This window comes from Stegodyphus dumicola, chromosome 2 (assembly GCF_044657685.1).
Source record: "Stegodyphus dumicola isolate Sdum_Otavi_A_Nest chromosome 2, ASM4465768v1".
NCBI classification, from domain to species: domain Eukaryota; kingdom Metazoa; phylum Arthropoda; class Arachnida; order Araneae; family Eresidae; genus Stegodyphus; species Stegodyphus dumicola.
In genome coordinates, this window is record NC_140769.1 from 4,499,470 (window position 1) to 4,515,905 (window position 16,436).

The 16,436-nt window shown below is 31.5% G+C and overlaps 2 protein-coding genes across 5 annotated transcripts in view; one reads left to right on the forward strand and one right to left on the reverse strand.

Moving 5' to 3' along the window:
• The window catches only part of LOC118198817 (40S small subunit processome assembly factor 1), a 45,582-nt gene extending 37,439 nt beyond the window's left edge, over positions 1–8,143 (reverse strand). Inside the window, exons 1-2 of the mRNA XM_085810392.1 lie at positions 8,006–8,143; positions 7,768–7,884 (exon numbers count right to left, since the gene is read on the reverse strand). Of these exons, the coding sequence (XP_085666518.1) occupies positions 7,768–7,833 (66 nt within the window). The 5' untranslated portion in view covers positions 7,834–7,884; positions 8,006–8,143. The remainder of the gene's footprint in view (positions 1–7,767; positions 7,885–8,005) is intronic.
• Positions 8,144–8,209: 66 nt separating this feature from the next.
• LOC118183654 (putative phospholipase B-like 2) overlaps positions 8,210–16,436 on the forward strand; it is a 33,592-nt gene continuing 25,365 nt past the window's right edge. Inside the window, exons 1-4 of one of the 4 annotated variants that reach the window (XM_035353251.2) lie at positions 8,210–8,360; positions 8,757–8,936; positions 11,757–12,003; positions 16,057–16,151. In XM_035353251.2, coding sequence (XP_035209142.1) covers positions 8,305–8,360; positions 8,757–8,936; positions 11,757–12,003; positions 16,057–16,151 — 578 coding nt within the window. In that variant the 5' untranslated portion in view covers positions 8,210–8,304. Of the gene's footprint in view, positions 8,361–8,433; positions 8,657–8,756; positions 8,937–11,756; positions 12,004–16,056; positions 16,152–16,436 lie in introns of those variants that run through there. The other 3 variants (XM_035353248.2, XM_035353250.2, XM_035353249.2) reach the window with 3 other exon arrangements.

Genomic DNA, 16,436 nt, shown 5'->3' on the forward strand with positions numbered 1-16,436 from the left:
GATCTTAGCTTTTTCACAAAGAATCGGACCTGAAAATGGATTTCCCATAGAACGTTCCTGCAAAAAACTATTTGAAAATGACATCTTCTAAGTTTTTGTTTGTTGCTGCCTTCATTGATTTTCTGGAAAAACTTTGTTTTCAAGCAGTGACAAGCAATTTTAAACTGTAGGTTTGCTCCTTTTAATGTCTGAAATTGTTGATTGTCCAATACTATGTTTCCATTTTAATTCTTAAATTCTGAAAGCAATTTGGATAATCAGCGATTCAGATAGTTGGAGTTCAGATAATTAGAGTTGTACTATACAGTCAAATATTATTTTAAAGAGAAAATTATTCCTCTTGTGAAACATTAGGTCTCCTGCCAACAATGGAGCTCTTGCAATGGTGGGTCCCCATTGTGTGTTTATTGCTTTTTTGAAGAAAGAGGTACCAAGTATTTTAGCTGTTCACTGCATTATTTATAGACAGCATTCAGTTGCAAAAAACCTCAGCGACTGTTTGCATCAGTCGTTACAATATGTCATCCCTGCTATGAACAAAATTCACAGTAATGCTGTCAGCGATTGATTATTCGGACAGCTGTGTAAGGACAACAATGAAGAATTCAATTACTTGCTTTTACACACCGAGGTTTGCTGGCCTTTCAAAGGTGCCTGCCTCAGTAGGTTCTGGAATCCTTTCAACTCTGTACTTGATTTCCTCAAAGAGAAAGATGTAGCTCTGAAAGATAGATTGCAACAATTTAAGATTGATGTTGCTCACATGACCGATTTATTCGAAAAATTGAATGGAATTTATTTGCACTTTCAAAGCGAAGAGTTCAATTTGTTCAACACAAAATCCATTATTTTTGCCTTCCTAAAAACACCCACTTCGTAGAAGCAGAATTTTGGAAGCAAGAACTCAGTAGAAGAAATTTGTAGAAGCAATGAACTCAGCCAGTTTCTGATCTTGCAAGATCTGCATAAAAGGAATAAAATTGTGTTCGATGAAACACAAGTTTACTGTCAACACCTTGAGTCTTTGCACAAGGACTTTTCTGAATGTTATGAGGATATTTTGACCCTGGAAATCTCTCAAGGGATCATGAACCCTTTTAAGAATATTGAAAATGCAGAGGTTCAGATTCAGGATGAACTAGTCGAACTTTCAACTGATGAAACTTTGAAAGCCAACTTTCAGAATGTTGATTGTCTCGCAGAATTTTGGCTTCAAAGCCTCTACCCAGGATTGTGGGCTATTGTCAAAAATTTTTTGCTTTCTCTTCCTCCTACCTTGTTGAGCGAGGATTCAGTGGTGTGACTGATCTAATTACAAAAACAGAAGTTGACACCAAATTGTGAAAAGAGGGGACTTGTGCCTTCATCTCTTTAAAAATATTGAACCGAATGTTCAGAAACTGGTTCTAAAACATCAGGCACAAACACCCCACTGATCATACTTGGTTTATTCATTGATATTACTCATTTAGTGTATTTTTTCTGTTCTTTTTTTAATTATTTAATTAAAAATCTTTTAAACCTGAAACAGCATTTAAGAATTTTTAACTCAAAGGGCATTATTCCAATTTCAAATAGGCATTCTGCATTGATTCACTTTCCAAACTGTTGCCACCAAATATTATCGCCATGTATTATATTTAAAAAAGATAAATAATGAAGAATCTGCATGAATGCATGAATGTTTCTTGCACTGTGAAGAAACAACGGTACCTAGAGCCATCAAATTTTGAATAATGTGGTCCTTTAACCGAACATGGGCACTTGGAAGCCCAAATTTTGAATTTATTTTATTACCTGTTTAAACTTTTGTTAAACTTTAAGGAATTTTTTATTAAAACAATGATTTTAAAGCAAGCAATGGCAACACTGTATGAAAAAAAAATATCTCCAGCGCATGAGACTGTGTATCGGAAATTCTAAAGATATATCACTTTTAAATATTTTGTGATATTGCTATTGAATACAATTTTATGTGCACTGAGAACATGATAATTAAAATAAAGGTAACACACAAAATGTTAAAAAAAATGCCCTTTTGAAAATAATATAAAAATCTGAAGGCTTTCAGATTTTTTTTTTTTTTCTATTAGTCATTTCAGTTTTAACCAAATGAATGTGGGCAAAACTATCAAATTAAACAAACAAATTTGGTCTACTGAAAAAATTTCTTAAATTTTTTGCCTTTTGTAATTCAGTAACCCCCCTTTGCCATACCCTAAATTACAGGATTTTCACAAGGGGTAGTTGAAACATTTTTCGCTCTTTAGGAAGCGGCAGCTTGAAAAGGTTGAGTATCACTGCTTTAGACTTTTTTACAGAATAACTTTTTGGGTGTTCCGAACAACATTATTTTACCTGCATGCAAATTCTCCATGCTATTTATAAATAAATAATGCAGGTTTATAATTTGCATGCAGGTCTTTGTCAGATCTTTTGTTACATAAGCTGTTGCAGTCTTGTAACAATTTTGTATGTAATTTTCTTAAAAGTGTATTTTTCTTATTTTATCATTTTGTTGTGCTCAGTTCAGTATTTACATATAACCACTTTAGTAGAAATTGCCAAACTCTAGCAACCACACACATAACAGTTCTTTACGTAACCATATCCATACCAAATTGCACAATTTAATCTGCAAATTCACTGAATCACCTTTATTTCTGTTAAAAATTGATAAACTGCATCAAGGTGGTTGCACTAATATGTGAGTACGTTGATTTCTAATGTTGCATATTGTACTTTCTACATAGAATATAATTTATTATGTTCATTGAATTTCTCTGAATTGTATTCATTTTTTATCTAATTTAAAGTGTACCTTTTAATTATTTGTATTCCATATATAAAATTTCTAGGATAAAAATTTATTTCAGGGTACCCTTTGGAGAAAATGGTGAAAGCTTAATATTTATTTGTTTACTTTATTAAACATTTTCTTTCTATGTAAGTTGTTTAAGATGCTTCCAAAAATATTCAAAAAATTCCTTTTCCTTGTGTCATATATAGTGGACTTTCCAATGCCATACTTCTTGCATAATTTTGAGACAGATAGGCTTTATCCATTTTTTGCAGCAATTCCACACTTTGTTTAATGGACATTGAAACATGGGGTAGAGTAGACTTTAAGGTACCCCTTGTATTGTGGCGAAGTTATTGTTTGATTTATCGCCAAGTTGTTTCATTTATGGTAGCCTGAGTAGTTGAATGTTATGGACACCCTATTGTGACATAATCGGGAGCATGATTCTGGGAAATTTTGAATCAATGGACTCTTTTTGACATAATCAAAAGTTCAAGCTTAATTTTTATAAAATTGTTTTAACAGTCAGCAAAAAATAATAAGCCGCATCCAATTATAAGACTAAGGAAAAGCGCAATCTGCAACATTAACTGAAATGCCTCAGAATATTTTAGCCTAGCTTATACCGTTCATTATACATTAACCCGTATTATCCCCGGAGGTGAAAAAGTTGAACATAACTGGGGATGTGTGGTCTCAGAGACCGCACATTATAATAAATTTTTAAAAATCGTCTAATTAAAATATCATCATGATATTTCACTTAGATGTTCTTTGAACATTTTACTCTGGAAAGAAAATATGTTTTTACACTTTAAAAAAAGTTAAAAGTGAAATGAAATTTTTCCCAGAAAATTTCCCCATAGCCTTAAATTTTTCGATGAAAATCATATGCTGCGCTAAATTCTATAAAACTAAAAATAAGAATGCATCTATTTTGAATTAACTATTTTATCTATATTATTTAATATTTAAAGCAAATTTTAACCAGAGAAAATTTTATGTAGCACAATACAGAAAAATTTTGACAGAACTTGAAATATCAGTATCTCACTGATTATCTGATAGTAAACAATTTAGTTTTCGTCTTCTTTAGCACATCCATTGCATAACTTTTGCGTGCATTCCAAACAGAGTCTTCGCAAGATAAACATAAATGTACTGTCTTTCTTTTCTTGCTTGGGGGGCTCAGACGACATGTTTTCCTTGATTTTAATTTTGCTTCTTTTCTACACTGCTCCACATCCTTAGACTCAGCTTCTTTTCCTAAAATCCACTTTATCGTCAGGCGCAATTCTCGATTTATTCTTGGATTTTTCACTCTCTTGTGTAGTAGTGGTTGGACTAATTCTCTTGCTAATTCTTTCAAAAACACCATTCTGGTCATAACAGGGTTTTGGTTATAACCTTGGTGCAAAATGTATGCGTTTACTCTACTCATATCTACTAACCAGTAGAAAAGAGCCATAGGCCAACGCGTTGTTCTCCTACTACAGGAATGGACAGAACATTTTTCATATAAAGCATCAACACCACCTTTGGTTCTGTTATAAAAAACAATTATTTCAGGTTTCTGTGTTTCCGAGTCTTTTTCTATCGAATGACGACATCAAAACCACTGCTTGCCTTTTCTTTGGAACAAGTGAAATCAAGGTTATGTTCTTAGTAAATCCATACAATGTTGAATTCTCTTTTCTTGATTTAGTTCATGGAAGAAAATCTCTCGGAATTTCTTTTTTATTTTTTTTTTAACAGTTCCAACGTCAGTCCATTTTTCAACAATTCTGTGGTAAGTTCTATGGAAGAAAACCAATTGTCTGCTGTTACATTCCAGTTCGTATTAAAAATTGGTTTGCTCAAACGCAGAACAGCTTGACTTGGTTTGTTGAATTTTTCCAACTCTCTTCTACGCTAATTTTATCAGTCTTTTCCACAATAAAGATAAGCATTGTAAGAATAATTATTCCGGGCATCAGTCAAACACATAACTTTTAATCCATATTTCACAGGCTTTTGGGGCATATACATTTTAAAGCGACACTTTCCTCTGAATCCAACAAGCATTTCAGCAATGCAGATGCAAGTGCCTAATGTGTACACTTTCTGGGAGTTATAAATGAATAAATTCATCACTTCAGAAATAAGTGCTGCCGGATCAGATTTCTTTCGTTCTTCCCTATCATCTGGATTATCAAATCGCAAATTTGAAAGTAAAAATTTAAAACGTTTCATTGACGTAACTGCACGAAAAATATTGCGGCCAGTTCCATCCGTGGCAAATACACATTCAATATCTTCATGATTCGATTTGAAGACTGATGTGTAAATAAGTATACCCAAAAGAGCTCTCAGTTCATCAACACAGGTATAGTCAATTTCACCTTTAATCGGACCACATATATTTTTTATTTTTCTTTCAATTTTTAGATTTGTCCATTTCACAATTATGTTTAAAATTTCGTCAGTAAAATATAGTTGCCATACATTTTTTGGATCTGAATTATCAATTTTTCCATAAGGTCTTAGTCCAGAAAGTCTTACGATATAGTGAGCTGGCCTTCTAACTTCTCGATTTGGTTCAACGGATGACCATTTGAACCGATTTTTTCCATAGTAGTATTTTACGGAATTAATTGTTTCTAGATCAGAGAAATCATTGCTGTCTGCAGAAAATTCAGAGTCTGTTGAGAGGGCACTTTCGCAGAAATTTTCTTCATAGTCATCTTCATCTTTAAAATCACTTCCAACTTCGTCTAGAATTTTTTTCAGTTCTTCTGCATAACGCAGATCAGAAGGATAAATGAATCTCCGCGGACCTAACTTCAGAGCCATGTGTTCACTGCTGCCGAAAATTGTAACACTGAGAGGGAGTTGAGGTCTCACAGACCGCTCTAGAAGAATTTCAACAGATACACTTGCCAAAGCATTACGATAGGAAGGGGTCAGAAAGAAGATCACGAAACGTGAAGCTAGGGGAAGAATCCATTCAATTGGACAAAGCATGCAATAAGGGTGATGGGAGGAACATGTGGCGCGGTCCTTCAGACCGCACATCCCCTGTTACGGGTTAAACACACATGTGTAAATGCATATGCGCATAAAGTTTGTAGCTTTGAGGTCCGGGTTATAGATCATTCCGGATTATGGACGTCCAGATTTCAGACTTTATACGGTATATATGACAAAAGAATAAGGAACTTTTTTAATTTTTGTGGAAGCATCTTAAACAACTTACATTGAAAGAAATGTTGGGTTTTCATCCGTAGAGAACCCGTTGGCGCCGTTGCATTTTTACTCACTAAGCTCGCGGTTCATTGACGATGAGCCGAGCCGTAAACGTGATTTTTAGTGCATGTAAATTCATATTAGCAGACAAAACAATATATTAAGCATATGGTAGAAAAAATTCACAGATAATAAGCATGTAGATGTAAAAATAACCGGTTAAACATGTTATACGAAAATAAATTTGTATTAAATTCAAGTTAGCACAGAAGCATTTATAACAGAAATAAAAATTCATTTAAAAAACATAAATTAGTATTAATATACTGAAATTAACTGGTTAAATGTGATATACGAAAAAAAATTGTCTTAAATTACAGTTAACTCAGAAAACAATATATTCCTTACACCAGCAGTGGTTTGCTAATTTTGATGACTATGGCGATGCATCAAACTATTCTGTCATCTTATATAATAAGTAATATTTTTTGTTTCAATTTTATCATCTATTTATGTCACACCTGCCATCCTCTGAAAGGTTATTGTTAGAAAAGCATTAACAATATATTATCTTGTTAAAATTTTACGTCGTAAAAATTGATTTATTCTCATGATTTTAGAGGACAATAATAAAAATAAAAGAATTACTTAATTATTTAAAATGCACATGCACAGTTTTGCGGCCTACGAAAACAAATTATTTTAGAGGTTGGAAACCTCATGGTTCTGCTGTTAATAATTAAGAACACAACGAGAACAGCTGTGTTACAAATTAGCATTCACCCCTCCCGCCGTATTTTCTTCCTTTCATCCCGAACCGAGAACCAGCATCTATCTACGAAAATATTTCTATCTAATCGTTGTTAAAAAATTCAGAAAAAATAATAACAAATAAGAGAAGAATAATATAAATCTGTGTTTAATCCTATTATCCGGTGCACACGGGATTTGGCTACTTTTGGCGACTTTATGATGAGCAGTAAAAACGGGACATATACGATGAGTAGTTAATGGGTCATTCAAAGAAAATATACAGTTAAACACAGTATATGCTATGTATATAGTATATATACTATGTGTGTATATACATATACTATGTGTGTAAAGTATATATATATAGACGTTATTTGGATCATTTTTGGTGTTGGCGATAATGTTCAAAGTCGCGCCAAGGCTGCACCGTATACTAGGATTTTACCTAAATCTGCAAATGCAAACAACGATAGTGATATTTCAACAAAATTTGAACTCAAGAGGAATAGTTGCAAACTCCGAACAAAGATAAATACTTTGGGTTACCAGGTTTAACTATTCTCGCCAAAGTTGGCGATGTTTACATTTACCGGGTTCTCTGCGGAAGTGCTTCCGAAATGTTTAATAAAGTAAACAAATAAATATTAAGCCTTTTTTTTTTTTTTTTTTTTGTAAATTTTGATGCCTTTTAGATCATAATTTTTCATAAATTACGATATCATATTTTTAATTGTATAATATCTGCACGCCATCTCACTAGATTTAAATTGATGATATATAGTCCGGAAAAATCACTAATCCTTAATTGCCAAAGTCCCGACGAGTCCGGATTACGGACTTTGTACTGTAATATCAATAAACTGCATTTTAAATCAAACAAGAAAATAACATAAGAATGAAAATACATGCTATGTAATCTACACAATACAAAACGAAATAAAATTTTCACAATGCAATAATTTCTTTTAAATTTTAAAATTACTTACAGATTTTTTTCCGCAAAATCTTTCATTGAAACACACAACTTCACATCGACCTATGGGGGCAGCCATCTTTATTATTTATACTGTGCTTCTTCAATGACGGAAGTCGAAAATCTTTTTCTTTGAAAAAATATAATAATGAGATTAACAGTAAAGTAAAGAAACATATTAAATAAACCTAATGATAGAGTATAATGTTTTTCAGGTGTAATTCTTGTAATAACAAAAGTTTTAATTTTACATTATCTGTTTTTGAGTTGTCTGGGCCCCAGACGAATTCCTCAAGCGTTTTGATGCTTTGTTTAATATGCTTATTAATTTATTTGACAAAAGGTATTATTCAGAATGAGGATTTTTTTGCTCTAGGAAGGAAGTGATGGAGTATTTATCTATTTGCAACGAATGGCATCAGCTTTGTATGGGTTTGTAGTGACGTCATGCTAAGTAAATGTTGACAAATACAAGGCGTTAGAAGCGGGAGTTTTAATGGCTTTCACTTTCACATCTTTCACTTAATTGGGAAATTTGTAAGTTTGAAGAATGAAAGATGAAGTGTCAACTTCGAGATTTCGAAACGTTCTTGTGCCCTTAAGTTGGTAATTCTATTGTATTTTTAACTGTAGATTATTTTCTTTCTGTCATTGAAGCTAATTATCAAAGGATTACTTTCTATTTAAGTGTTTGTCACGTGCAGTTGCTGATAAAAACGTTGCCAGGTCGTTATTTGACTGCTTTTGTTTTATATTATCAGCTTGATTGCATAAGGTTAGGAATATACAGGGTCAAACTGTAGTTTCTAATTCTTGATAACAGAGGAGTTAGTCCTGAATCAAAGTCTTCAGAGTGGTAATTCTTTTGTATTTTTCCTCTTCAGACCAGTTTTATTTTTAAGGTAATGTTTGCACTGAGTGTCAAAAGGTTACTGCCGAGTTTTTCAATCAAAACTTTCTTTTTATTGCGTATTTTTGTAAGTTGCAAAAATTTTTTTCCAGGTTTATTATGATATTTTATTGGATCTTCATGTATATTTTCATCTTTGTTGCTGATTGTTGTAGTGGAAAAAATGCATCTGTTACATATGACCAACAGACAGGAAAATTTCTGATTCATGACTTTATTGCTAATAACTCTGTTTCGTATGGAACATATGTGGATGAAATTTTCGTTACTGGGTTTGTAGACAAAATTTATTATACTTTTAAATGTAATTTGAGTTAAGGCCATATTTCTAAAATAAGATGCTAAATCTGTCTTAGAAAATAACAGGTAAATGTAATAAGAGATAACAAATTAAGATATAAATAATAATAATAGGTAATTAATAGCAATAAATTTTAAATATAATAAAATTTGGTACTTTTCTGTTATGCATTTGTTACACTTTTTGGCCCCTATGAAAGCAAAGCCAGGTCCCAACAACACACAGTCGGGAGGAGACTGTGTGTAAACAATAATAAACACACACATATATTATTACAATAGTACTGCCATAATGCATGGCAGTTGCATAACGGAAAAGTATCTAAAAATGAATGATTAAAATCTGAATAAAGCAGAAAAATTATCCATTTGCATATATTACTAGATTTATCTGCCTGTTATCTCAAGAATGCATTTATGAACTCTTATGTCATATTTACAATTCCACATGTGTTTTAAAACATTTCTACTTAAATACAATAAAATAACTTTTGGCAATTAAGGCATATTTTATGAAATGGAATATTTTAGTATTTTATGCATTTTTGGATTCGAAAAGACACATATTTAACCTACCACTTTTAAAATAAAACTAATTAAGCTTGTTATTGAATCTTAGTGATTTTTAATTAGAAACTTTCTTTCAGCTACCTGTTAAATTTTTATGTTATATAGCTCTATCTTACATTAAATAATTCACCTTTAAATGTTATCTAAGAAGTATAAGTTTTAATGTTTTTTGGAACAAATTATGATTTCTGTCAAAAATGAAGCAGGAGCTCTGACTGAATTTAGGCACTAGTTGAATGATTTATCAGAAACTCTTGAACCTAGGCTTCTTAAATTCAACTATTTACTAACACATGTAAAATTTAGGCAGTGTGATTGTGGTGAAGTGATTTGACTTAAGTTCTTGAAAGTGAGAACAGAAAATTATCATTAACATTTTGTCAATCCTAGAGAGCATATAGCATCTTCAATCTAAACCTGTATCCATTATGGTCTGATTATACCTGATCTGTTGTGTTTCTAGCCATGTCTCACACACTTTCCATTTTTCATTGTTCTATGTGTTGGTTTTAATCAGCCTTTTAGCCTTTCTTTGCTTGATGTCCAAATCATTGCCATTCCTGGATATTTGGGGGATAGCATTATGAATGCATGCCCAACCTGAGAACATCTTTTGTATCTAATTTTAGATACTGTAGATTTTGTCGTTTTTGCATGCAATTTAGCATCAAAAACCATTGTATAACCAGAAATCGTTAGAATTCTGAGGAGATCAATTATTCAAAAAGAATTTAGTAAATGTTTTGTATTTCTGAGGCAAAAAATATGCTCTAGTAATTAGTCTACCTATAGGATTTGTTCTAGTAGTTTTTGTAGAATGTTTAATATTGCTCTTTGATTTGATCGTTCATGAAAATATATTCTGTTAATTTATTAATAGTGATATCTGAAAGTCAGAGCAGTTTTTAAACCGCATGAGTAGTATACAGACTTTATTCCCCCAGGAATAAGTTATGAAAATAATAAATTGGTTAATTGAAAACTTATGTTTTGTGCACATAAACATTAATTTGATTATATATGTTTGAAATACAGTGCTCCATTATAGAAATTTTAATACAAAGAAAAGTAAACTTATGTGAGAGAAAAGCATGCCATTGTTAAACTCCGGCTTAAGCTCTGTTAGATAGATATTAGTTTTACAGAAGCACTTTGTGCATTTTAAGAGATTGATATGAAGTCCCTCAAATTCCATAGTTTTTTTTTAAATTTTTTTTTTATTTTTTTACAATGAATATAAAAATTTCTGAAGTATAACCATTGGGTTGAAGGATTATACAAAATGCTGTTTTGTAATTGTTAGGATTTTTTATTTTAAATTCTGTTTTGTAATTGTTAGGATTTTTTTATTTTAAGATGTTAAAATATGAATATTTGCATTATTTAAAACATTTTTGGGTGAGATTTGGTTAGGTTATTTGAATATGACAAAGCATATCAGAGTCCTGAAGTGAAGCAGTGTCTTTGTGGAGGATTAAGAGTTGTATTTACTGGGTTGTATTCACATTACACATACGAAAAATTAATCATTCAGCTAGACCATTTTTCTAGGTTTGAACCCAGGCAATGTGTTTTGAATTATGTTAGATAAGAGTAGATTTTTTTTTGTAGATATTTCTTTGAAAATTGAAAAATATATGAATAAGAGAGTATTGAAATAGCTTTTTTAACACCCTCAGCATCATAGATGTAAAATTCCATTCAAAAGGGTGGCTTTCTTATTTATTACACATGAAAATTTCTGCCGGCTTTAATATATTTGATTTTGGGTTGATTGTATATTGGAAGAAAAGGAAACAAGGTACAAATTGAGATAGTCTTTTTTTAATTATGATCAAAAGCATACCATTTATTCATGACATTTTGAGGAACTTTAAAATTTCAGGGCAAAATCCGTAACACTCAGAGGGTTAAATGATTTCTAAAACATGTAGGATATTATTAAGGGCACTTGAGTTTTAGACTCTCACTGTTGATTTGAAAACTCAAACAAATAGGCATATTTCATACTACTAAAATATAAAGTATTCTTTGCTGATTATTAAGAATATTTGGTTAATGAGGTTCTAAAATTCTGAATGTCCAGAATGCTGTAGAACTCTCAAAGTTTATTGAGAAAAATTTGCATGAAATTTCATTTTTATAGTATCTCATGACATAATTAAACAATATTCATAGAGTTTGAGGCTAAGCTTTTTTCTTTTTTAAAATTTTATTTTTAGATGGTCATACTTGGAAGTGAAGACTAGTGATTTATTCCCTGATCCAATACAAGCTTACAGTGCTGGCCTTGTTGAAGGATTTCTGACTTCAGATTTACTTAAAAAACATTGGAATAATTTGGCTTCTGATTATTGCAATGAAACAGAAGTATATTGCCAAAGTCTATCATCATTTCTACAGAAAAATTTAAAGTTTTTAAATGAAAACATAAAACTTAGAAGACATAATGATTCATATTGGCATCAGGTAACTATTTTCAAGTAGCATAAAATTGCACATAATTAAACATGTGTTGTTTGTAGATTTTAATTGAAAAGAAAGAGATTATGATGACTGAAATATTAATAATGCTAAAATGAGGATAAAACATTTGTAAAGACCTTATTTTATAGTAACCAATTACAATACAAAGTCCGAAATCCGGACTCGTCAGGACTTTGGCGATTCCAGATTTGTGATTTTTCTGGATAATAATAGATCATCAGTTTAAATCTAGTAAAATGGCATGTAGAAATTATAAAATTAAAAATAGGAAATCATGATTTATGAAATAATGAAGTATTTATGATCTAAAGAGTATCAAAATTTACAAAAAAAAAAAAAAAAAAAAAAAAAAAAAGGCTTAATATTTATTTGTTTACCTTATTAAACATTTCTTTCAATGTAGTTTGTTTTAAGTTGCCTGTAACTGCTGTTTCGAGAATTGACTAACTTGTCAGTCGAAATTTTCTCGTTTTGAGTAATTTCTCTGTCACTTTCTTCATTATCGGTAGCGGTATTTTCTGGATTTAGAACCATACTACAGATTTCGCCATTCATGATATAAAAACTTCTTTATATCATCTTCATTTATTGCCGCTTCTCCACATTTCTTTACAAAATCCATTAATTGGAAAATTTCACCATTGTTTTGCAGTATCCAAAAACCTTTGAAATTAGCGGCTATCATCATCAAATTTAGCTATCACTATACATATTTGGCTATGCACCATGAGCTTGGCAACTAACGACAAGTTGTTCCGTTAAATTTTATCTTCCTTCTATCGCATATTGAGATAGTTAAGCCTGAATTGTATTAGTTTAGTTATTTATTATTCTTATATCTATTTCTTGCACATGCTTAAGGCTTATCAGAGTTCTGAATAAATAAATTCGCACATATACTTAAGCCTTATTGAGGGCTGGCATTAGATATCTTACCGCCTGATGCAGTCTCTGTGGGTTCTAAATTCTGCGACACAGTGCGGCCATACGAGCCCTGGCGCTAGTTCTGGGTTTATGTGATTAACTAATCAGTTATTCTTATTTCAAATAGCCCTAAATGTAATCTTTGGATCTATGAGTATCATCAACAAAATCTATTTTTAGCATATGGAAAGAAATTTTTGGTAAATTTTTTCTCGTCAACATTTTTAGCACATTTAACTTGTATTTGTAATCATCCCCAAGCGCAATATCAGCATAAAAGGTTACCGTACTCCTTTATTATTCAATTATTAACATAAAAAATTGTTTAGGCATCGCTACATGAGTCATTATTCAAGTGGTCATGTTTTGATAAACATGCAGTGATGAAAGGAAAGTATAATAAATAATTTTTGCCAGGTTGTCGTCAGATAAACTATGTATCTATGTTGAATGTTTTGGTTTGAGATGTGTGCCAAAGCAGATACACAGCAACAGAGCTAAATTACTGATTGTACAAATTTATGCTAAAATGAATGTTTCTTCAATAACAAGGTATTTTATTTAGTATCGAAGTTAAATTAAGAATTGGGACTCTTCAGATGTTTTATAAGGCGTGGAGGGGGAATCAAATGTGCATGTGTAAAGCCTACAAGAAAAACTTTGCTGGTGGTTTTGACATCTGGACAACTTTCCTTTCCCTTCTGATTTCAGTTTCCTGCCGGAATGTAAATTTTAATGATGTAGTATGCAAAATCTAAGTGTATTAGGAAGCGGTATTTAAGCTGTGGTTTCAAGACTTTGTGAGGAGTAGTAGCGGAGTTAGTTCCGTTAGTTTATGCTGCATATTTGAATTAGCTGTCTTGTTGGTATTAGACATCCCTCAGCTTTTATTGATATTCTAGGCTTGGCTTTGCTGTGTGTGGCCGATTTAGCAGTTTAGGTAACTAAGGTGCCGTTTGTTAACCATCCTAATTTATTACAATTTTACATTTTTTATTTTGGTACTTTTCTGTTTTTCCAGTGCAAATCTCGCCAAGCAGACTTTATTGGCAACAACATACAATATACACATAAAATATATTAAAATAATGCTAGTTCTAAGAATTTAAGGCATAAACATTTTAATATCATTTAAAATTTTGTAAAAAGCCAATAAATAAGGACAATAAATTTGTAAAAAGACATTGATTTAAGAATGGAATGATTTATAAATGGAAAAACTGACAAAGACTAAAGAAAAACACTGCTTTTGGCCTAGTTGATTCCAAGAAATGCAATGTTGAGCCTCATTCAATGTTGTTTAAAGCCATTGAAGGGACTCTCCAGGGTTCACTTTCGTTGTAACTTTTCCACTCCTGTAAATAAGAAAGATTATACAGTACAAAGTCCGTAATCCGGACTCGTCGGGACTTCAGCGATTCTGGATTAGGAGATTTTCCAAATTATAGATCATCAATTTAAATCTAGTAAGATGGCATGCAGAAATTATACAATTAAAAATATCAAACTGTAATTTATGAAATAAAGAGCAATTATGATCTAAAGGTTATCAAATTTTACAAAATAAAAAGCTTAATATTTATTTGTTTACTTTATTAAACATTTCTTTCAATGTGCACATGCATAAAGCATACATTACACATAGTCGAAATTAGAATATTGCAACCAAAAAACTATTTGATGTGTATTTGTGATATTTATAATGACAAGGAAATTGATTTAAATCATATCAAAGACGGAGTACATCGAGATGAAATACTAGATTTAGTAAGGAATTATAAGCCAAATATAATAAAAATATTTGCCCTGAAGATGAGGATAGTGCTGACAGATCAACTTCCAATTCATTGCGCGCTGCGACATTTCCCGCAGAGCAGCGTGAAATTGATAAACAGATTTCGGAATGGTTAGAGAAATAAATTATTAAGCCAAGCTGTTCTGATTATGCAAGTAATATCGTGCTAAGTAGAAAAAAATGCAGTTCATTTAGACTGTGTCTTGACTTAAACGACACTTAAAACCTGGTGAATCCCTTTCCGAATATTTAATTGCCATGCGTGAAATAGCCAGTCACGGTTCTGTTGATAATTCATCAATTCTTGATTATGTAATCAATGTGATACCGGATCAGAGTAGTAACAAAATTATTTTGTATGGGTGTAAAACTATTTCTGAATTCAAAGAGAAATTAAAAATTTATCAGAAAATCAGAGTTCCAGATACGAAGAACAAGGGTTATTCAAGTACTAACACACAAAATAAAGTATGCATTATACCCAATAAGAGTAAAGAACCAAGGTGTTATGACTATGGAAGTATAGGGCGCGTAATGTATGTCCATTCTTATGCGTAAAGTATACAAAAAAGAAAAGTTTGTAGCTTTGAGGTCCGGATTATAGATCATTCCGGATAATGGACGTCCGCATTACGGACTTTGTACTGTATTACTGACCACCTTAGACAGTTGGCCTTGGGGGCAATAGACAATATCCCCAAAAATACTATCAAGATCTTCACAGACGGCAGCAAAATTGCTGACTATGCAGGTAGCGGTATGTATATTGAGACACTCCGAGGAAAAATGACACTCCGTCAACATAATCCAGATCACTGTTCAGTTTTCAGAAATAAACTGATAGCAATCAATTTAGGACTCGAGGCTATACTGTCTGAGAATAATTTTGAAGATCTATGGATCGTATCTGATAGCCGAAGCTCCCTCCAACCTCTTAGTAATTGGGTTTATGGTGATAAGACCAGTATCTCTGCCCCACAAAGACTACACATAATTTCTTCTCATCAATTATATCTATTTTCAGAAGATCCCATTCCATGTGGATCTATCTTTATGGCAACAAAATTAGTTATTAGTTTTCGCTTTCAGTGTTTCATTATTATATGTTTTAATGTGGTTATGAGGAACTATTTCATTAATTTTTATTTAATGTTTCAGAGCTCTCGCATTTACTATTAGTTATAATATATTCTGCATTCTCTTTAAATTGGCTACTGTATGTTTGACGTAGTTAAAAAATCTCAAAGTTTTAAGTCTTATACAAAAAGTAAAGAATGGATATTAATTTTATAATTAATATTTTATTTCTGAATTAGGTTGCTCTAACATTAGAGCAGTTGCATGGATTAGAAGATGGGTACAAGAATATTACCAGTAAGCCATCTACAGAAGTAGATGTTCTAGGCCTTTTGTAAGTGTATAAAATACATATTTTGAAATCTTTTTCCAATATAAAAAAGTGTGCAGTTACAATTGATTTTAAAAAATCAAAATATTTCAAACCCTATAGTTACTATATGTATGAAAAAAAGAACAAATATGTCTTTAATAAACTTAGCTAGTGTAATTCCACAAATCCAGAGAGGGATAAAGATAACGAACTTGTGTTTATTGCTTTCAAATTGCTTAGTATTTTAATCAATAACAGAATAAATTTGGAAAAAAATATCTTGCCTTTCGCCAAATGGCAACAAAC